Source organism: Halichoeres trimaculatus, unplaced genomic scaffold (assembly GCF_033239565.1).
Source record: "Halichoeres trimaculatus isolate MK-OKI-2021-1 unplaced genomic scaffold, fHalTri1.1 fHalTri1_scaffold_10, whole genome shotgun sequence".
Classification (NCBI taxonomy): Eukaryota; Metazoa; Chordata; class Actinopteri; order Labriformes; family Labridae; genus Halichoeres; species Halichoeres trimaculatus.
This window is the reverse complement of record NW_027437187.1, coordinates 20,124,229-20,147,910: the sequence shown is the minus strand read 5'-3', so window position 1 is coordinate 20,147,910 and position 23,682 is coordinate 20,124,229. Positions and strand designations below refer to the sequence as shown.

General features: G+C 39.8%; 1 protein-coding gene across 1 annotated transcript; it reads left to right on the top strand.

Moving 5' to 3' along the window:
• The first annotated feature begins 226 nt into the window (after positions 1-226).
• b4galnt3b (beta-1,4-N-acetyl-galactosaminyl transferase 3b) lies at positions 227-23,402 on the top strand. The gene is made up of 20 exons (XM_074678480.1): positions 227-715; positions 6,315-6,382; positions 6,470-6,553; positions 8,289-8,384; positions 9,940-10,030; positions 10,135-10,235; positions 10,327-10,394; positions 12,141-12,219; positions 12,329-12,395; positions 12,587-12,721; positions 12,846-12,955; positions 14,409-14,509; positions 14,749-14,807; positions 14,907-16,005; positions 16,668-16,927; positions 17,930-18,080; positions 18,172-18,244; positions 18,336-18,489; positions 19,705-19,831; positions 21,688-23,402. The coding sequence occupies exons 1-20, from the start codon at positions 571-573 to the stop codon at positions 21,863-21,865; spliced, it is 3,246 nt and encodes a 1,081-aa protein (XP_074534581.1). The 5' UTR covers positions 227-570; the 3' UTR covers positions 21,866-23,402.
• Positions 23,403-23,682: the final 280 nt, after the last annotated feature.

The window sequence follows — 23,682 nt, the reverse complement described above, 5'->3', positions numbered from 1 at the left end:
TAAGCTACCTTTGTATGTTTTTTTTCTACCGGGGTGTATCTGAAGTGGAAAATACCCTGATAGTAGTGTTGGTTAAGAAAGAATAACATGTATAAGTTAACTAGATAACTTTATTCAGGGCTGTACCGACTCTCCTTTTTGTTTAAGTGACATGTGTGCTTTTACTTTGAAGGTACAGGTTAATAACGTGCTTCTGGTGTCATTTGTCACTCCTCTCGAAGTTGTGTGTGGTAAATCTGGTGTGATATTTCGCGAATCACTTGGCAGTTCGCACGGCGTCGTACGCGGAGCTTCTGTGGTCTGGAGAACTCAACTGTAACTCCGTAGAAAGGAGAAGCAGGACGTTTTGATTCTTTTCTAGATGTTTCACATAGCTCAGTGTGGACTACCGGCGACCCCGGGTGAGGTTCCGAGTTTTCGCGGGATGAGAGCCACCAGGGGCTGTGCGCACTGGGGATAGCCAGGGCGCCTGTAGTGCGCACCCATTGGGAGCAGCAGCCGGGCGGGCTTGGAGCGGGGTCGGTCGCTCCGGACATCAAAGCAGGTGAACTGGCCGATGAGTTTCACCAGATGATCAGGATGATCGCACCCTTTTTCCCTCTGAAGAAGCTGCGGCGAAACGGCAGACATCTGCTGTTCGGGTTGATTCTGCTGATCGGTGTTTTTGCCGTGTACCATGAGATAGTGGCTGCAAAAGCATGGAGCAGTGACACCGGTAAGTTTGTGGTCCCCTGTCCGGACATTTCGACCATAGGTCCTTCTGAACTTTTCAAAACTTTTGTGAAAATTCGTTAGAAAATAACGCTGGGGTATCACATCTCGATACACCTGTAGCTGACAGATCAGCTTATGGAAAGTGAGCATGTAAAAAGGAAAGGAAAGCGAGTTGAGATCTTTGGCTAGAGTAAGATTTAAAAGAAAAAAAGCAACAGCTAAAAAAATGAAAGACTGTTAGAACTTGCGAGTCAACTTTTGCACGAATTTTCTTTTCTTCTTGCTCATGTGCTTCTTTAAAACTTAGGCCTGTATTGTACTTTGGTATTTGATAATTCCACGCATGATGTTCCCAATTGATATAGATTGTTTTGAAGAACAACCTTTAAAAGTAGAAAGCAGTGTTTAAGCATTCACTTAAGTACAGCTCCATTAAACATATTAACCACAGAGTTTAATATTTACCTCTCTTGTAGATTCAGCAACATCTTACAATGGTGCATGGTGAAGCCACAGACAGCTTTCCACAGTGTTGTGTGTTGTACCTCAGCGTTTGAAATGACACAAGAGTACTTTGTTTTGACTTTCTATCAAAGTTTCATCAAAGTTACCTGTTTCCTGATGAATTCTAGCATGTTAAGTGACTGTGACTGTGATATGAAGCACCTCTGATATTCATCCTCTGTGAGCATTAACTGCTGTGTACTCTGTGGTTCTATTACAAAGACTGATTTCTCATACAGACACACGATTTGCACAGGAAACATGAGCTCGCAGCAGGTGACTCAACAGGTCAATTTAAAGGGATGGAGCTGTGTGTGTATGTGTTTGTGTGTGTGTTTGTTTGAGTGTGTTTTAGAGTGAGGGGGGGAGGGGAGGTCAGATTGCAGATTCACACTCAGAAGGAAGTGCCGTCTCACACTGGGTAACTAAACTTCCTGCACTTTACCTTATTTACACCTCAGTCTACCAACTGCTGCAGAGAACTCACACCCAATTTGACATCAAGGTGTCACCACACTGGTGGGAAAGAGGAGGAAATAGTGAAAAGTCATGTAAGCGTGTCACCAGGAGAGAGAAATAACAAAACATGTAACACACACACACACACTTTGAACAGAGCCTGACATGTAAACACATGCCTCAGACCTACATTAAAGGCCCTGCCTATCTACACATTCCTGGGCTGCAGCCCCCTTGTCACAGTGGGACTTCTTACAAGGGAAGGGCTCCACATAACCTTCAGACAGAGCTGTTAGAGCCACCTGAAGATGAAAACACGTCATACAAACCTGCTGTGTGGGATTTAAACATTACTTTAAATATGTTCATACATTTTTTAAAAGCTTGAAAAAGCCTTGACTCAGGAGAAATGTAGGTGTGCCACAAGGAAGTCTTCACTGATAGTTTTCATAGATAAACACATTGTTCTCAATTTAATGATTAAGCAATGGCTGAGGTAACAAATTCATCAAACTTCCCTGTATATCTGTATCAACAACACCACAGTTCAGGGAATTTGCATTAAAATTTGGTAGAAGGGTGTCACATGCACCAAGGGAAAACAGATGCATTATTGAAGTTGGATTAGGCTACAACTTATAAATGACATTTGTAATTTTTTTTACATAGTTTTATAATAATGCATGTTGTGATAATGCAGTCATGCACACTACATCTCTGTTTATTTTGGCCTTTCGGAGTTAAAAGTGCAAAAGCAATACAGCTGACACTGACATAAATACAATGATGGTTTATAGGATTGCAGCTACTCAACAGTTCAGGGTCTTCATTGGAGTATAAATGGTTTCATGACTTGCTAACTGCTTAGGTAACAAATCAAGACGTGTTTTATTTTTTAGGCATCAGTGGAGCCCAGATGTGTTTGTTACCTATGTCAGAGACACTCATATATTTCTGTTACTTACCAAAAAGAATGCCAGAGTCTGATATTTCAGGCCACAGGAGGACAGTTCTCCACTCCATCGCAGTCCATCTTTATAGGGGTTTTGAAAGTCCCAGTGTTTCTGGATCCTGTGTCCTCTTTGTATGTTACAGTCTAAACCTGCAGTGCCCAGTGAATTTTAGAAGTGACTTTAGGACTATGCCGTGATTTCTCCTACACAGTTGTGTCTGTTTTTATATGTGGTAGTGCATGATGGCCTGGCAATCAATTTTGTTTATTTCATATTGTAGTGTAGGTGATAAAACCCCTAAATTCTTTACAGTTTTATGCTCGTTAAAATCATTATTAAATTGTTTAACATTTTGCTTTAGTTGGAAGATATTTCTACAGGTGGTTGATGTATCATTACATATTTCTTTCAGGGTTTGTAGTCCCTGTGTCATATTTTTTATGAACTATGTTGTTAGCGTCAAATTTGAAATAAGCAAATATTTAACACAAAACAGGCAATTCTCCATATCAGTATTTGATATATTTTTTTGTTTTACATTTACATAGTTTATCATCTTTTTAGAATAGAGTTTTTGGTTTTATTCATAGATTGGCTTATTATCTGTGTATATCTGTGCTCCGTGAGTGCCCTTCTGTTCTTGTAGGGACAAGTAAAGTGTGTAACAGTCATCAGCATTTGATGAAATCCCCTAACTTTATAAGCTTTTAGGAAATATAAAGTATTTTATTTTCTTCTTTAATACTCAGCAGTACCAATACTTTGCTTGCTTGCTTGAGCTACAGCTTTAAAACATTTTTCACTTTAAATCTACAACAGTTATTAGGAAACAGGTTGCCTGGCTATAAATGATGATTTGTTCAAAAGATCCCTTTAAGACACCACAGAGATTCAACTTTAAGCTTCACCTGCTTTCATTCGACGATATACTGCACTGTTTATTCATGTATTATTTTCGTAGCATCTCTGCTCGTCAAACTAGTTATTCTCATCACAGGACCCAGAACCCCTACTGGACCTCCTGCAGTTTGCCTACCGGGCAAACAGGTCAGTTGAGGATGCAGTCACTATGGGACTGCATTACATCCTACGGCACCTTGACTCTGCAGGGACATGCATAATGATCTTGTTGGTGAACTCCAGCTTGACGTTCAACACCTTCATCCCTGACATCCTCCACCACAAGCTCTCCCACCTCTCTGTGCCACCCCCCACCTGTCAGTGGATCTCCAGCTTCCTGACTGACAGGACCCAGCAGGAGAGACTGGAGCCCATCACATCCAGCACTTGGACAGTCAACACCGGCGCCCCCCAGGGGTGTGTGCTCTCCCCACTGCTCTTGTGCCTCTACACCAATGACTGCACCTCAGGGGACCGCTCTTTGTAACTCTTAAAGTTTGCAGACGACATCACCATGACCGGTCTCATCCAGGATGGTGATGAGGCTGTTTACAGACAGGAGGTGGAACAGTTGGTCCTCTGGTAAGGTCAGAACAACCTGGAGCTCGACCCACTCAAGACTGTGGAGATGACAGTGGACTTCCGGTTCCTGGGATCCACCACCTCCAGCGATCTGAAGTAGACCTCCCACACGGACTCCATAAGAAAGAAGGCACAGCAGAGGTTGTTCTTCCTCAGACAGCTCAGGAAGTTCAACCTGCCCTAGGACCTGCACATCATTTTCTTCTCCTCCATCATCCAGTCTGTCTTGGGCACCTCTATCTCTGTTTGGTTTCCCTCTGCCTACAAACATGACAGGCACAGACTACAAAGAACTGTCAGCCAGCCTGCCCTCCATCCAAGACTTATCTTGGTCCAGGACCAAGAAGCGAGCTGGTAACATCTCTGCAGACCCTTCACACCCTGAACACAAACTGTTTAAACTGCTCCCATCTGGACATCCAGACACAGGAACAGTTTCTTTCCTCAGTCCGTCACACATTCAGTGCACTATTTCAACTTAAATGTGTATGTATTTTTTATTCTCCTCTTTACAGAGTTTTATAATTTCATTCTTACTTCTTAAGCTCTTTTTTCTATTTTTGTAATACTTAGTGTTTATTCCCAAATAATTGTACAGAGAAAGTGCAGTTCAAACTAGAGTCAAATTCCTTGTATTCTTGAAGATACTTGGCAAATAAAGGCTACAAACAAAGTTACTACAAACCTTGTCCATCTAATTGATTTAGAGTGTTTTCAGCTTTAACACAAATGCATTGCAAGTGAACACAGTTGTTGGAACCTTGTTAGTGACATAAATTAAATAAAGTGCCAAAGAGGATGATAAGAAATAGGTCAGTTTATGTCATCGCCATAAAACTATAAAATGAATCAACAGCCTCTGAGGGTGTCTAACACAGGAGACCTTAAAGGAACAACCCTCATCAACCTTTTGGCCCAGTGTGTGCAGACTTAATCCAGGTTATTGTAAAAGTTGAAGAATACACTAAAAGATCAACACAGGTTACCAGAGGAGGGAACAACGCTCTGTGGGTTGGGTCTGTAAGGGAAGGCTTGTTTTTCCCACATGTAGGTCACACAGGCACTGGAGTACAGACATAGCATTCAAAGTGCTGCAGTTAATAAATGCTCTGATGGAGGTGTGGCTGTCTTGGGTTAGTGGCTGGTTCATTGATAATGATATCATATCATTTACACATTTGCTTTCGAAGGTCTCCGATATTTTGACTGGGTAAACGTCTCCATGCAAACAAGTGTAACAGCCAGTATAAAATCCTTTTAAACACAAACCCTGGGAGTTTTTATAGCATCTGGAAAAGTAAATGAGATCATATTGTGGGCAGTCTCCAAATTAACTCATTGAATTTCACCCAAAAGCACTGACTGTCATTTTGAAATGACAGTACACGATGACCTAATGCATCATAAATAAGACTTGTCTGTGGTGACATAAATAATGTGGCAAAAATAAAAAGTGGCAACAGTGGTGTCACTCAGAAAGGATGAGTGCAGTCGAAGAAAAAAATATGCCCTCTTGCTTTTCTTAACCACTGCTCTAGAATTACCCATGTCTCTAAAATTGGTCCCTGTGTCTCAAGGGTGTGTGCTGGGAGATCCCCACCCTGGTGATAATGACAGACTCCAACTCCACGAGCACCGCAACCCCAATTCACTCACTTACACCACAAGCTCATGAAATACTGAGTCCCTCTTTTAAAATGCGCACTGCTCTATAATTTGTGAGATGAGGGAAGAGGTTTGAAGAAGAATATTTCTGCATCTGCTCAGCAACAGTTAAGAGTGGTGGCACTGGAGTTCAGTTAAACAGTTGGATGACCGTTTACATCCTGAGCTTCCATCGGGCAGCTTAGGTAGACAGCACTGGATGTGATCGATGGCTGCCCCCATAGTTTTCAGTCATTTGTAAAAGTGTTTTTTTTTTTCTATTGATGCCACAATTCCAACTGCAGGATTTAAGATTCAGCGTTATAGATGCACATATGAAGGTCACCTTGATTGAAACAATTTTCCTGAATGCAAACAAGATGCAAATAAAGTCACATGACACATGAACACATGAACGCAAAGCCCACCAATGAGTGAAATCACATACAGTGTCTTATCCAAACAAAGATGCTGTACATAAGTCACATACATAGTTTTTGCATGATTTTTCCATCAGCTTTTCCCTGCCTTGATTGTTTTCTCCCACTTCTTCCTCAGGCTTTAATCCTGGCAATAACTGGAGGAGAGGCATGTTTGAGGAGAGGGCAAGGGCGATGCATGGGAAAGTAAGTGGAAACAGAAATAGCAGTGATTCAAAGGGCTGTGTTTGTTCAGGGAGGAGTAAAGGTGGTATTTAATGTGTGTGCTTTTAGGTCAGAGAAGACCACCGAGCTGTCCCTGAGGAGGACTCTACTGCTTGGAGATCCAGCTTCTCTCCACAAACCTGGAAACCAGAGGTCTGTTTTTGCATGTGTGTCCACAGTACTCAAACACTGTGTCTCACCTCCACTGAACTCTATATAACCTGCCCAGGCCTGCTCTATCCCTCCCCCTGAGTGCATTTACCTCAGTATACACTACAGTATATTTCCTGCAACCAAGTCTGCCTCTGCTGCTATCGCGGCTCTGCATCAGGGTCATCACATTTCTACTATATTAAGCAGTGCTGTGCTTCAGCCAGTTGCTGCCACCTCATGTTTCATATTGGAAGGAAGCGGTTAATATTGGCTGTTGTTTACACTTCTTAAAACCTTCTTGATCATAGTGTCAAGGTGCTACATGTACTAATTAAGTAAGTTAATAAAATGAAAATAGAGACGAGAAAGTAAATGCTACAGTCAAGTCCTGAAATGCAACACGTGTAAGAGAGCCTTTACACTGTCTGTTCAAACAGTGCAGTTCCAGCTGAAGGCTCAAATCACATCGACAATAAAGATGTCCATTTAACAACTGACAGATTTACAACCCTGCTGCCTGACACAGAAGGAAATGGAACAGCAGCTATACTTGTAAAATATGATCAAGCGTAACAGAATGAGCTTTCTTTCATCAGTTTCTCCAGGTCATTTGGTCTTGTCTGCAGACATAGGAAACAGGCACAAAGAGGCTTGTCAGATGACTTCAGTCACTACAGGGTCTTTGGGGCTCTTTGAGTCATTCTTTACAGCCCTTGGTCTTCCCCTCGGGGCCCAGGCCGTGCTAAAATTTAACTAAAAGTGCTGATTACAGCAGCAGGTTAAGCTTACGCACTAATGAATCCTGGTGAATTACTGGTTAGTAATACTGAGGCTTTGCTTTGGCTCTAGCTTGCCTCATTCAGCTGCTGTGCTACCATCAGCACACACAGATCAGATAACATGCCCTCTTTAGCAGATGTCACACAGGTGTTTGTTTACAGGACATCTGGGCCTCTGCGTCTTCAGTTACGTGGATGTGTGTGTCTTCCAGGGTTTTCCACAGACCTTCATTGAAATGATTACAAGAGGGGAAGGGAAATTTGACAGCAGTTTCTATTGTCATCCAATCTTTGTGATCCACCCTTGTAGTGGTTGCTTACCAAAAGGTTTGGCTTACCCAAACCACAATGTAAGCATAGCTACTCTCCTGTGGTAGCCCAGTGTTTAAGTAGGTTTTTGCTTTGTTAGGTAGTTTTTAGTGTTCAAAATACTAAAAACACAAGAAAGTTATGATTTAAAAAAAAAAGAATGCTGGTTCACTGGCACTTAATCTATGCATCCCATTTACAGGTTCCCTGATTTAAATTCAAGCTTTAGGACCCTTTTTCTGTGTATCTTCTCCAAATCCCTGCTGTCTCTCTCAGCTGTCCTATCTAAACAAGGCAAAAGAGCCCATAATATTGCGTAGAATATTGAAAATCTATATTTATTATTAAAATTGTGTGTTTATATAGCCTGAGCAAATTAAAACAAAGTTTCCTGCTTGATCCAACTTTTGATTATTAAGAGTGTATGTTGTTTTTTTTCATGTGTGAACACAGGAAGACTGGTGGATAGCCAGGGTTGGTGACAGTTGAAAGCAGTAGTTCTTGCCATTGTATTGTCAAGTGGTATCTAAGGAAGTCTGTATTTGTTGGTTTTAGTTTGCTCAGTACTGGGGCCAGATGGTTAATTGTCTCACTGCCGACCGACTGCAGCATAAACATCCAATTGTGTGTCTCTCCTCTTCCTGCAGTATAAGGGACAGGCCAATCTGCACGTCTTTGAGGACTGGTGTGGCAGTTCTACAGCTGACCTCTTCACGAACCTGCACTACCCGCTGTATCCTCATGTGAGTCTGTCCTACATCTCCAAAATGCACTCAGATTTTTAGCAACAGTGGATTCAACACCCATGAACATTTTTAGACATTATAAAATGCTGCTACAACTTTGTACAGTTGTGTTGTAGAACTATAGGGATTTTACCATTTACAGATAACATTACTGATTATGTTACATGTAAGGAACAATGCCTGGCAAGGTGTCCATTAGTTTTTCACTAATTTTTCACAAGAAGCGACTGAGTAGACTATTTAATATCCCTTGTTGTGACGTGTTGCTAAGGTAACCGGCTCTGGCCACAGAACCTGCAGCTCAGTTGGCCGCAGCTGTTATATTAGGCCTAATCAGTGGAGGAAAGTGAATTGACTTCTCACTGTTGTGTTACGTGATACAAAGTATCATTTTAGAAGGCAAGTGCACGTCTTACTGCTCGTGTGTGTCTAGGGGATGATTTGAAATTTTGCTTCAAAGAATCAAAGTCTAAGTCTTAATCATTTTAATTGCAAGAAACATCATCCACCATTCACTCATTAGACTAGCGTTTGAGCCAGCGCAATAATTTGGAACAATTAGGAACTTTTTTATAAGTGTCCTACAACACTTTCTAACAGACACTGTGCAGCCAATCAAAATTGAGTATTCACCCAGACCATGGTATAAGAAGTGATATTTAAGTTGTACGTTTGGACAAAAGTGATATATGCTGGTTAACGGAAAAGTTAACAAATGATAGAATGCTAATGTGCCAAACAAAGTTGTTTAACATTTTGTCAAACGTGAACATCACAGCTCCAAAGCAAAGGCAAGTTAGCACTGTAATGCTTCGTTGCCTTGCTGTACTGCACAAGCAGACCTCTTTTTATTATGCCAGCAGATAGATGTAGAAATGTCAGTACAATTTAAGATGGTCTGGAAGCGATGTGTTAAAAAAATATTTCTCAAAATTCAACCCTTGAGAGCCCTTTTTAGCTGTATGTCACAAAAAAAATCTGCATGTCTTGCTTAATTTTCAATCTATTTTCTTTTGCATACAAAATACCACCATTTCCCTTGTGTGTGTTAAAGAACAGGGTACCATGAGTGTATTTTCAGAAGGCAAAAAACTTGAAACAACTATGTCCCTCTGCCTATACAAAAGTTTACTATGTGCCATTAGTTAAAGTATAAAATAGAAAGGTATTCTTTGCAGAACCCAGCAATGCCTGTTTTAATTATCGAAACACTTGATCTGGTTTCAAAACTTCTCATTTCATAACAGAGAGAAAAATCATCCAAAATAAAGTTACCACATTTTTCTGTTTGCATATTTTCAAACCTAATGCAGTGACTTGTTTTAGTTGACTGAAATTGACCTCACTATGATCAATGTTGCAAAGATACCATTGTGCACTTACACAAGTTTAGACACACACACACACACACACACATAACTTTTTTCTTTTCTTTTTTTTTACTCAGGGCGACATTCTACATCCAAATGCTAGGTCCTCCTGCCCATAGACTGAACTAGTCTCTCTGTTAACATCAAGACTGAGACTTTGTCTTTCCGCCTCTCTCTTACAGTCCAGGACTACAGTGCAGAAGCTGGCTGTCTCTCCCCAGTGGACCGACTACGGGCTCAGGATATTTGGTTATATACATCCATACGCTGACGGTACAACATGTTTTCTCTCATCTACTTCCTGTCCGTTACCACACTGAGAACACATGTACAGCACTCCAAATCTCTCTTTACCTTTCCTTTTCTCCCTCTTTTAGGAGACTTTGTGTTTGCTATAAGCTCTGATGACAATTCAGAGTTTTGGCTCAGCACAGATGACTCACCCTTGAACTTGCAGTTGCTGACGTGGGTTGGAAGGGTAAACATGAATAACATATTTTTTGGAATATTGTCCTCATTGCCTTTGTCATTATATACTAAACGGAAGTGTTTTGGTTTTCTTTTACCAGACTGGCAAAGAGTGGACAGCTCCCGGGGAGTTTGAGAAGTATGCCAGTCAAACCTCCAAACCAGTTTTGTAAGTTGACACTAAACTGCTTTTACTGTCAAATCAGCATGTGTGAATGCACGGATTAACCCCATTCATACCCGGTTTCGTTGTGTGACTTTACAACACAGGGATGAGTCTGAGCTATTACTCCATAGCATGGAGAATTTGGAGTAAATTGACCTTAAAAAATGGTCAAAAGCTCTGAGTGTAGGTGTGTCCCCTGATTTGGTTCCTAAAAGGTTTGCCTCATGTGGCAACTATCCTTACAGCCATGTTATACTGTTGAAATACAGGTTAGATCACTGAGTGATGTGTCCTGTCTTGTGCCTTGCCTTGTGTAGGTGAGACTCCAGCCTCCGCAACCCCAAAAAGGGAAAAGTGTCAAAAATAATTGCTGTTAGATCAACACAAAAAAATCTCTACGATGAGTATAATATAATATGAGTAATATATTTTTTAACAGCATTACCTTCCTACTTCCCTCACAGTTTTGTTTTTCCACATCTTTCATTTTAGCAAAACTGATTCATATAACAGATCCATCAATTAACTGGAACCGTCTGCTTCATACAGCAGCAGTAGGCAGGATGTGGACTTATTTGACTTTTCACAAGAGAGTAAGAAAAGTTGACCCATTTTCATGCACAGGCAGCGTAACAATAACAGACGACCTATCGTTAAAGATCTAGGACATGCTGCATTCAAATTGATTTAGGCGGATGGCAGACAGACACCGCTTTGGATGACACATGAAAAAAAATCAACAGCCTGACAGAATGGCAGAGGAGCTAAGTGGTTGGCATCTGCTTTCTAGTTAAGCTATGCTACATAACTTGTGATTTTAGTTTGATGAAAGAGGATATCACAAATGTAACGTAACGTACTTTAAGACATAGATGGTTGCTGTGGCATTACAGTCTGAGGTTTGCAGGTACTTTTGTCTGCTTATCTCCCATTCTTCTTTAAAAAAATCATTCTGTAAGTTCCTTTCCTCTAAAAGAAGTGCCAAACTAGTTCACAGAAGTTTACTGAAAATCACATTACAACTTCTCAACACGTAACCCAAGCATCACTATGTGTATGTGAGTCTCATGTCAAACTGAAACTAATGTTGTAACCAGTGTTTTTCCTGTTACATGTCAAAGCATTACTGCAAAAACACTGGAAAGCTGCGGTACTCTGTGAAGGGAGTTTTACTTGAGCATGACAGGAAATTCAGTAGATGACAGAATCTAGACCAGTTTGATGAGTTGCAATGAATCACAGTAAAAGAAAGCTCTGCAGGTTCCCTTAAGCTTGTGTTATTATTTTTCTGTACCATAGTAAGGTGTGTTAAAATAAATCAAGCAGGGTGGATCTGTTTATTGCAAAATGTGTAATTAAACACACTTGTTTTATCTGCCTGATCAGCTTCATGAGTGCCTAGAGCAGGGATCTCAAACTCGTGCCATGGAGGGCCAAGAGGCTGCAGGTTTTCTTTCCAACCGAAAACCCCACCAGCTGATTTCAGTGATTAGTCCCTGCTCTCTGCTTGAAGGTGAGGTAATCAGTGAAATCAGCTGGTGGAGGTTTTGGTTGGAAAGAAAACCTGCAGCCTCTTGGCCCTCCATGGCACGAGTTTGAGATCCCTGGCCTAGAGTAAAGAGACTGATAAACCAATCTATTATCTCACTGAGGCAGCTGCTGCAGCTTTTATGGAGAGTTGCAACACAAGAATTTTGCCCGAAGCACATCTCTATTAAGTTTTCTAATATGACTTTTACTGTCTGATAGGTTGTCTGCTCAAAGGAGGTACTTTTTTGAAGTAATCCACAAGCAAGATAATAGAGGGACAGACCATGTGGAGGTGGCGGTAAGTAGTCTGGCTCTCAGTTATAGAAAAGTCATTTTGTGAATTTTGTGCCTACAGTATTTTAAATACTGAGTCATGAAGTGAAGACATGTTTTGTTTTCTCAAACAGTGGCTGCTCTTGAACAAAGACATTTCTTTCAAGGTTATTGATTCCCATCACATCTCCCTTTATGTTGGTAAGTACACAAAAACAAATGCCTCATTGTCCATGACATCACTCTGCAGATCTTTGTGAGTCCAGTGCTCAGAGTGCAGAAACACTTCTGTCTTCTTAGTTACTCTGCAGAAATCCTCAAACCTGCAAATCAAGTCAGTGGTTTCCTTGTGTAATAAGTAGAGCGCTTCACTTATGCTTCTTATCTTGCAGATGAGTCAGCAGTGTTAATGGGTGACGTCGCACACATACCACAGACGGCTGCAAGCCACCAACGCACCCCCTCAAAACAGCGCAGTGTCGCAGCAGACATGTTGAGGGAAGACCCGCGAGACTCTTTGTACAGAGGTGAGAGAGGTTTCGACTTATGAAAAACTCCTCCATGCTTTCCTCCTAAGATACAAGTTCTCTAAACTTCTTCCCCTGAATTCAGAAAAAAAATGTCACATATGCATGTTGTGTTTATTTCCAGTGCCTCTGATGGACAGCAAGTTCTTACAAGATGTTCTGCCAGACTGCACATACAGACCCAGCTACATTATCAAAGATTTTCCTCTGACGCGCTATGAAGGAATACAGTTTGTATGTATTTATATAATTTTTATGTTATAATGACATCTCTTCAAATATTCTCATTTAAAGCTCTAAATGCACACACATAAAGATATTGACTGAGAGAGGAGATCAGTGTTCTTGAGAAATATGAATAAAATAGAAAACTTCTTGTTTTAAATGTCTTGTGTTATTAGCATGAAGCATTTTTCATCTCTCATGCACTATCCAACTTTTTCAGCCTGTTTATGTCCCATTATGAATTCATATCTTTGAGTTTTAGGACAAAGGCTGAACCGTTAAAATCCCATGCCCTGATTCCTAAACCTGAATACCTATAATTTCACCCGTTGCTATTTTGGGGTTACTTCCTGGATCTAAGATTTTGGACCCCTTTCTCTTAATATGTAGACAGTAGCTTGAATATTTCTTTTGATCTCCACTGGTTCTTTAACATCACCACCACCAATCTATTGACCTCATCCTTGAATGTGCTACAAATGTTTATGTAATACTAAAGCAGGCTCCAAATGGTCGATTCCCACTACTCTGACAAGCAAATCAACCACTACCGGTTAGGGATGGGTACCTTTAGCATTTGAAACAATAAGGTGCCGATGCCCAGTACATGGCAATAAATATCGGTACTCAACGGTACTCATTTTAGGTACCTTTTGGTTTTGATGGTGATGAATATTACTTTATGTAACAATAAAATCTCAAAGTTTTTCAATTTAACATATTTATTTCTCAATATAAAAACTTGCAATGCTGCGTTCAGGTCCAGCATGCAAAATCTCTTCCTCTTCCTCTCCCTCACAGTCACAAGGATACATTCGGGTATCTAAACATGGTACTGTTTGATTTTACGTGAACCTGTACTCAGTACTTTGGACAGAATTTGGTCGGTGCCTACAAAACTACTTAATTTGGTACCCCTACTACTAGGTGATTTATCAATTTTGTTTAAAACCTGTTGGCTCTATATAAACATAGTGCCTTTGTGTCTTCCCATCACAAAAGTGAAGCCAAATAGTGCATCAAACATTAAAATGGTACCTTATTCAGAAGCTAAGGAACAAACAGAAGCAGTTTTGCTGATGGACCTGTTTAACTGAAGTCTTGTCCCTCCTGCTAACCAAAGCTCCACTTTTTGTCTTTTTCCTGTGAGTGGTTGGGCTTTCTACCTTGTTAAACATTCTTTAATAATGGTTTAGATGCTTTATATTGTTGTTGTGTAAACTCAGTAAACAAAACACAGAATTATTTATTTTACTGATTGTTTTGGAACCTTATAACCTTTTATCTGGCACACATCCACTTCATCACGTTTTGCTCTTACCTAACCTCTGCCACACACCTGCCTTCTCCCTGTGGATGCAAGTTGGATAACTCTTGTTATACAAGATCTCATGATTTGTCATTGAGCTCTCATAGCTTAGATGTCTTAAACAGCATGTTTATATTCACTTAATCTCCCCAGGTCCAATTGTCTTACGTCTACCCCAATGACTACACTCGCCTCACTCACATGGAGACGGAGAACAGATGCTTCTACCCCCAGAGCCCCTACTACATGAAGATGTGAGACCTTTACACATAAATGTGACGATGAATAATATACAATGTGCAGTAAGACTCATTGTGACATTTGAAACTACATGAAAATGCATGCAGTAGTAGCGTGGCCAGTAGTGGCTGATGTAACTCTGAATCTGCTGAGGATCTCTGAGAAGACAAAGAGTAAAGAGAGTAAAGTCAAAGAGAGCTGGACTTTGTCCAAATATTTCCTTAAACTTTGTGTTATTTTCCTCTTGCTTCAGGTTTGGTTTTTCCAGATACATGCAATTTGACCACCCTATCAGGGAAAACCCTTTAAAAGGTAAGTTGTACTCCTCTTTTTATGGAATGTGAAATTGTTTGTATTCTTTGAGAATCCATCACACTCTCTTTGTTTGTCTTTGCTTCTTTTGAACATTAGATTTTGGTTTTCCAAAGAGAAATTCGGTGCAAGATAAGGAGAACGACATTGACAACGAGATCTACTACAGAGAAAAGGAAGAAAGAGAAAGCAAGATAGATAATGCTCTTTTTCCAGACTATGGTGATGATTACGATGACTACGTCCAGAACCGCAGACGCAAACTCTTCTCATTAGTCGACCATGAAGCTCCTGCCTCTGATACAGAACCTCATGGGCAAAGTCTTGGCCCAATGGTACCAAAACCAGCACTGCCTCCTCAGGTGTTGCCAACACAAAACATAAAACATAATCAGCACCCACAACAGAACCTAACAAAGTTAAGACATGAAGGGCAGGCTGAAAACTTAAGAGCAAAAGGGATTTTTGAAAGAGGGAAGAAAAAGACACTTAAATCAGTGAAGAAATCTGTGTTACGGAAACAGACCAGAACTACAATACCAGTGGACAGGGATCAACTTAATGCACGAAAACAACCAGGAGCCCCATCAGAACAGCTCAATCCTAAACAGCATCAAATCCAGAGGTCCCCTAAAAAGATCAAAAGAATCAAGGAATCAAAGGTTCAACGACGAGGTTCAGTGACAACCAACAAACTCAAAGAGGCTGGAAATGTTACCATTAGTAGGGACCACCCAAGAGTGAGGCTCAATCACAGCGATTCAGACCACAGAAATCACCTCAGAGATAAGAAGGAAGGGATGAATAAACCTCTACAGAAGAATTTAGAGAGCAGCATCCTCAAGGTGAAGACGACCACCAGAGGGAAGAAGGAAAAGAAGTGGAAAGGAGTGAAGGAACATGAGGATAACAACATTCAGAACAGAGAAGAAACCATGAACGAGGTTAGAGATCCCCTGTGGGAGCAACAGAAATACTCTGAAGGTGTGGGCGACGAAGACCTCACCCCTGCGCCGGCGTTTGACCCAGAGATCATCTGGAACCAGACCTTCAAGTTCAATCCCCTGGACTTTCAAGCCCGGCGATCAGATTATATTGACTTGAGCTGCAATGTTTCAGGCAACCTGCTGATTCACACCAGTGATGCTCTTCCCATGGCTGAGGCTTTCGTGGAGCAACTCAACAGAAAGCATCCTGGGTAAGTTCTTTTTTTCTGTAAAAATACCCAGGAGAAAAAGAAAATTCACACTGGCCAACTTCCAGAAAGAAAAAAAATTTAATACGACACTTCGGTCTTAGACCCTTGCCCAAGGAGTAGATGTGCGAAGATCTTTGCTGTTTCTGTAAAAATACCTAAAAGATGGAACGTCCTTGTGTTAGGAGGGAGCTGCCATTTTCAATGTTTATTTTTTGTTACCACAGGTCCCAAAATATTTTTCATTGGCTTTAATACATTTTAGATCAGCAGTTAAATTTCAATTTCATGGGAAGATTTACAAATTTCTTGTACTTCATGACTGTAAATAAAATATCTTTGGATGGTGCGCTAACAATTTGGAGGGAAAAAAAAAGACTCATATTATTGTGTTAGTGTCCAATCTTTCAATAACTGACTTCAAGAAGGAAATCATGAACTTGTCATAAATTGCCTTGACAAATCCCATGAGAGATTTTATTTGATCAACAAAATATGGGAGGTTAAGTCAAAAAATGACTGTGCTTTTATCTCAGTAACTGTAGAATGCAGGCACACCTTCTTAAGTTGTATGATATGAGCAAATGTTGTGCCTGGAGTCTTTCTAGGCACAACTCTTTTGCAGCTTATTCCACCATGTTTCTTTTATATCTCTGACCTTGCAGGAGGTTCACTCTGGTGCGTGTGGTCAATGTAGTGAAGCGAGTGGACAGGATCAAGGGCAGCCGCTACCTTCTGGAACTGGAGCTGAAAGATGTGAACGGCCAGCTGCTGCGTCTGTCACACTACATCTACGTCCTGATTCAACAAAAGAGCCGGCACAGAAACGACTTTGATTTCCATCAACCAAAACCTCGGTTGTTGCTGTGCAACCCAGTGGGTTTCCACTGGAACCCTGCAGCAACTGTCCATTTTATAGTACCAGGTACATCCGCCTTTCACAAATCTCATTTTCCAGATTATATTTTTCTCCTTTCTGTATTGATCCATTCTTTTAATTCCCTCTTTTCAAAAATGTTAATCAAGTTTAGAAACACCATGCTTCACATCTCTTCGCACAACTACAATCTTATATAGTCTCTACACACGGCACAATATAGCTATTGACGAAGTGCCTTATTCAGATAAAGGCGTTTTCAGGGGAATTTTGGGAGTTTCTAAGGGCAATGAGTTTAACTGGCAGAAAATGGAGAATGAGGTCTTGTGGGTCAAATATTTACAGGCAGGTAAAATAGGCACTGAAATTAACAGACTGTGCTTTCAATCATTGCAAAGGCCTCTTTTTAAAGAGTTTAATTTGAGCTTTATGCTATATTGAGATGATAGGACAGTGAATACAGAAGGAAACTGAGAAGAGAGAATGAAAAAAAGAAAAATTGAATTGAGCATGGGCCTCTTGTCTCAAGGACTGTGGGATGCTAATCTGAGCAACTCCTTGAATTCTGTCAATTTATCGTTCCAAATCTTTTAATTATGTTTTCTAATACAGCTGTAAGTAGGAGTTATCAGGTAAATTCATGTCAGGTATGCTGGTTTGTTCTCAGAGAGGCACAAATGTTGCTAGGTATATTAAAAAAAAGGACGTAGAAAAACCAGGACATGGTTACAGACATCACTTTAGTCAGCTGCACATCATTAATAACACAGGGTCCCACCAGCCCACCCGTCATCATTGTCTCCCTTCACAAACAACCAAAATACATGAATCCAAACTGCACAAAAAAGAGAAAATACCAAGTAAGCGAAGGCCTCTTTTATAAAGAGTTTATTTTGAGCTTTATGCTTTCTTCAGATGATAGGACAGTGAATACAGAAGGAAACTGAGAAGAGAGAATGAACAAAGACACATACTGTGGGATGCTAATCCGAGCACCTCCTTGAATTTTGTGAATTTATGTGTTGTTCAACATCTTCTTCACTTAATCAGTGAAAAACCAGGCTCGGTGGGTGAAACAGCTGATATCTGACATGGAACAGCTGTTTGTGGAAACTGGAGACAGCAATTTCAACCTCATCATCACAGACTATGACAGCACCGACATGGACGTGAAGGCAGCTCTGCAAAACTCCAAACTCAGGTGGAAATTCTGTACTTCACTTTTAAGCTGAACTTGTGAAGCTTTGTCAAACAGGATATGTGTGTGCTAAAACTATGTATGGATTGAACAGGCACCAGTATGTGAAGCTGAGCGGGAACTTTGAGCGCTCTGCTGGTCTGCAAGCAGGCATAGACCTTGTGAATGTGAGTAACTCAGCAACATAAGGATAAAATGAAGTCACAGATTCAAGCAGAGATTAATAGTAAAACTCATTTTTTTCTCATTCTTCTTTAGGATGACCACAGCATTCTGTTTCTTTGTGACCTCCACATCTACTTCCCTCCCTCCATCATTGACACCATCCGGAAGCACTGTGTGGAGGGATACATGGCATTTGCTCCGATCGTGATGAGGCTGAACTGTGGGTCTACGCCTTCTGAAGCCAGAGGTAAACACACTTAACAATCCATAGTTAGTTCAGTGATTTTTAAAATCCAGCTTCACTGCTTAAGTGTAATACTTTTTGGGCATTTGGTGATAAACAAAAATGAGCACTCAAATTATCAGAGGTAGCTTTACAACCTTGTTCCAAAAACTGTTGCAATACTGTGTGAACTAAAGGAAATGAATTTGGTGATCTGCAAAACACTGATTTTCTTTTTCACGAATCCTTAGATATCCATGCCTAGTCCCAAAAAAGTTAGGACACTGCAAGGAAAACACTTTGAAAACTGTGAAATACTAAACATCTGGGTGAAAATTTCATGAATATTTGTCTTAGAGGTCAGTCACATGACAGGGAGCACTTTTGAGTCTTTCTAAAGTAAAGATTTGGAGAGTCACACCTACGTTACATTTTTTTCCCTACCTCAGAGTCCTCACTTTCTTCAGTCAGTTAAACAGTGCTGTAATTGATATTATTGTGTAAATCAGAATCAAAATACTTTATTGATCCCCAAGGGGAAATTTCTTTTCATCCCTTCCAAGACATAAAAGAAAACCGACAGTGACATGGGAATACAGGAATGGGAGAAACCTAGTTTGGGATGAATAAAAGGTTTCACGCCATCAGGAGATGGGATGAAGAACTCAACTTGTTTAATTGAGCAAAATTTACTAAAAACATCAGTTTTCAGCATGTAAATGTAACCAAGATGAAGATCAACAGAGGGAGAATCTTGTATTTTTGTCAAAGAGAGGTCCCCGCAGAGGGGAGCAGATGCAAAGTCCTTCAGACAACAAGGTCAACAAGGAGGTATGATTTCCTCATAACGTAAACTTTCCTCATACACTTATCATTTCTTCTCCTCCACCTGACATGATGTTAGATAAACAGTGGAGGAAACAGACAAATCAACAAATGAAGCCGACCGTACCAACTGATCTCTATTGTTTGAATCTGCCGAAGCAAATCACTGCATCAGGTCATGCCAGGTTGCTTTCTGTGGCAGGTGTACATGAATAAAAAGGCATGACGAGGACATCTTAGCACGAGGCAGGGGTCATGGCGAGACATGTACAGTGTTACTCAGCCAGTGAGTCACCAACATAAACATGCATAACATAAAGTGAGGCAGAACAAAGCAATGTGAAAAGCTTGAAATAAATGCTGCCATTAGGCTTGGAGAAGTGTGTCCATGAATGTTGGTCTTGTGTGTTTCAGGTTACTGGGAGGTTAATGGATTCGGCTTGCTGGGCATTTATAAATCTGATCTGGATGCATTGGGAGGAATGAACACCAAAGAATTCACAAACCGTTGGGGAGGAGAAGACTGGGAGCTCCTTGACAGGTGTGTACGTGGCGTCTTGTCACTGCTTGTTAGCTGGGCTTGTTTGTTTCCAATTTGTTCTCAGTTTTTACAGAACAACTGAAAAGTACTTTTCAGAAAACAGCTTATTATCAATCAGTGCTGTCTCTTAACCACCTTGAACTGCCTTAAACAAGTTTATTCATGCTGTTTATAGAGTTGTTGGGTATAATTGTTTAAAGAGGTACTTAATGCTGAATCACATTTAGGTGAAGACAGACAAACACACTAATTTAAACTACCAGAGGGTGCTGAAGATGACAGACTGATGGGATGAAACAAAGTTAACTTTTAAGGCTTTTTTCACCCCTTAGACCATGTATGCCAGACAGTTTGCAGCCTACCTCTTTTTCAGCCATATAAGAGATTGTGATCATGTTGGGAAGATGTCTTAGAAACAGACTCATACCCCCCTAATTAGCAGATGTTGGTGCTCATTTGAACATTGAAATGATCATTTATCAGCTGCTGAGAGAGATGCTTTCCCTGGGAGATAGTTGCAGCCAAAAACAGAGATAGAATGTGGTACATATTGATCCTCAAAATCCAAAGCAGTTTCTGGTTGTTGTTTTTTGCTTCCACCACTGTTGTCTCATTTTCTCTGCAAAGTGAAGACCTGTACCTCTTAAGATTCAGGACAATCATAACTATAGGCTGATGTAACACAATAATGTCACACAGTGTAACAAATGTAAAAGCTTTAAATAAAAGAAAAAGATTTTATCTGATTTTATCTTTTTAAAATTTAGACAGAGGGATTAGTGTATACACAATTCCAGGTACCCTCAAACCACTGTATTTGAAGAATCTACAAATGCTGATGTTAAGAGTTTTTCATCCACTGTGGACTCATTTTTAATAGTAATATGAAGTCCAACACCTCTATGGGTTCAGGACAACCACGACTAAAGCCAGGTGTACCTCAGCAATGTAACCTGAGCAGTATAACAAAATCAAATTGCACTTATCATTAAAGCATTGTTACAAGACATTTAATCTTTGCACACTATTTACAGACAATACAGTCACGACTGCTCACACAGCTGACTGTCTACATTGCAGAGGCATCATGCCAATCTGCAAACCAGCATCTGTCAATAATGAGACAGAGTGCAGAGTGACTGAGCAGAGATCTTTATGCCTGCAAAACAATGCCATGGGAAACAAATTCAAAGGGTTTCTTTAAGCGCAAATACAGGGTGTTTGTCCATCATTCAGAATTTGCTGAAAGCAGTAAGAAATGTAGATTTTTTTTTTTCAGAAATTAGCAAGAGAAAATTGTTTATTTTCTGCAAATTTTCAAAGAAAACATGATAATCAAAGTCATGTTAATGAAATTCTTCCATCTTCTGTGGTCTTTTTTAGACATGTTGCTAACATCGCTTGTGATACAGTCAGATATCTTCTTAAGCTTTAGAATCTGATGATTACGCCAGTTTTTTGTCCAATCCAATTGAGGTAGAATTTGGATGGCACTACATTTAAAGAATCTACAAATTTTGATGTTTGGAATTTTTTATTCAATATTTGCTGCTGAATTTATAAGGAAAAAATAAGACCTTTTGTATTAAAGTTTGCTCAGACAGCATGAAATGTTTTAGGATGTCAGTGTTTGTGTTTGCTTTGTTTCTGAAGGGTGAGGTTGATTTTAACATCACAAAAGAGACATTTAATTACTGATGTATTAGTAAATCAACATTAATCAAAGATTTTGTACATCATCAATTGAGAGTGGGCCTTTAATCTCACCTTTTACCAGTATTGTGCTGTTAAATGCCTTCATTGTCCAAAAAAAAATAATGATATAAGTTGAATCTTTCCTCTGGTCTCTGCTGCAGGATTCTTCAAGCAGGACTGGAAGTGGAGAGGATCTACTTGAGGAACTTCTTTCACCACTTTCACTCCAAACGTGGCATGTGGAACAGGAAAACAATTCCCAGTCACAGGGAACAATATTACCCACTGCCTCACTATGAGCACCGTGGTTACAACAACCAAGACTACCAGGACACTTGAAGAGCTTCAGCTGCAGTGAGCTAAAGCTAGTTGTTAAGGAGATACTTCTAATATGCTCAGAGTTGATTTCACTGGATGTAATGTTGACTACTAAGACGGTACTTGTTTGACTGCCATGACCATGGAAGATAAAGATACTACTGCGCACCATGTTGCTGACAGACTGACACCATGGCAATCTGCACTACTGTCCTGATCCAAAGACAGAACATGAATTAAATGAAAGTTCACACTCAAATGAAAAAAGTACACAAGTGTCCTACAACACTGAGGTCGCAAGTCTTGCACATGAGTCTTAACTGGAGGAAATTTTCATTTGTGTATTGCAAAATGAAAACTGAGTATGATTACCTTTTGTGTATTTGGTAAACACAGCCTTGTTTGTTATGTTGTAAATTATAGAAATATATATTTATTTTATCAGTGTGTAGGAGTTTTTTGACCAGTTTACATGTCAAGTGCCCTTTTCTAATTATTTGCATTATGATTATTGTGCCTTCTCTTGTGACTTTTATTCAGGTACTGGGGCCACATCAGTCTGTTTTTACATATTAGTCAGGAAGAGGGATTAACAGGAAAATATTTAAATGCTTAAGTGATTTTGATTGTAGCATTGCATTTTATCAGGGACGGACAGACTAACGGTAACGAAAAAGCTCATCTTTGTGTTGCCCATCACATCACTGACTTACAGTATCAGAAAACTGTAAAAAAAAAAAAAAAAAAAAGTCTGGTAAGACTAAATAGATTTCCTACTTATGCTTATTTATTAACACTCCAACTTATCAAGAAATATTACGTGGAAGGAAATAGTTTTGTGCCTGTGCAAAAGGGTTTAATTTTTTTTCTAGATCTTTTAAAATCAACCTGCTGATCTTTTTCATGTCATGAATACTTTGTTAAATTTCTATTTTTCTAATCAGTCTTTGAAGCTATACAGTAGCATTTAGAAGTATTTTTTTCCCGTCAACATAAACTGGGATTGTAGTGGGAGAAAAATCACAGTGCATGTTTTGTCATATTGTAATTCATGACAAACTAATTGCAGCATCTTGTACTGTTTTACATTCCTGTCAAAGAAGTCAGTGTGCTTTCAAAGTCTTTGAAATCAATAACTGTTAAAACAGTTTTACTTGTTGTTTTGGGAAATTTAGACATCACAACTCTGGTCTGGTGCCAAATAATGCCTTTGGTTTTAAGGGAGCAACACTTTCAAGAATTTCTGTTTCAATTTCTTGTAACTTAAACTAAAGCATTTTAATGTGGAATCTGTTTTGGCAAGGAAGTTTTTCATGTCCAATCTTCACTGTTCTGTCACAGTTGTGTTTAGATATACCTCATCCCTCAGCTGGGAAGTTAGCTTTTTGTAAAGTTCTGAAGTCTCTTCACTCAGGGACACTTTTTTGTTTTTCATTTTCACTGCTTTGGAAAATCTGAAATGATATTTTATTTTACTTTACTTCTGTTAAACTGTGTGCTGTTTATGCATTTCCACATACCTGACACGTCAAATTGCAGCTTATTAGAAAAGTCATGAGTCTTGAGGACTGAAGACCTTAAATAATAAAATGGAAACATTTGATAAGACATAAGCATATCTCAATGTGTCCAACAAGTATTGTTCTTCAGATCAACAGTTTTGATATGACCATGCACAGTTTTTTCACTTTTGTTCAGTTTAAACCTAATGTTTGGTACGTTAAGCAAATTACATTTTCCACCTGAAAGTAGCAGCATGCAAAAACTTTCTTAATTTGTCTTCAAAAACAAAAATGCAATGTGCACAAGTCCATGTTGCAATGGTAAAGAAGTGTGTG

Coding starts and splice junctions, on each gene's coding strand:
- b4galnt3b (XM_074678480.1), top strand. CDS start 571: ATGATCAGGATGATCGCACCCTTTTTCCCTCTGAAGAAGCTGCGGCGA. Junction 12,396..12,586: donor TCACATCTCCCTTTATGTTG/GTAAGTACACAA, acceptor CTTATCTTGCAG/ATGAGTCAGCAGTGTTAATG. Junction 14,510..14,748: donor AGCCCCTACTACATGAAGAT/GTGAGACCTTTA, acceptor CTCTTGCTTCAG/GTTTGGTTTTTCCAGATACA.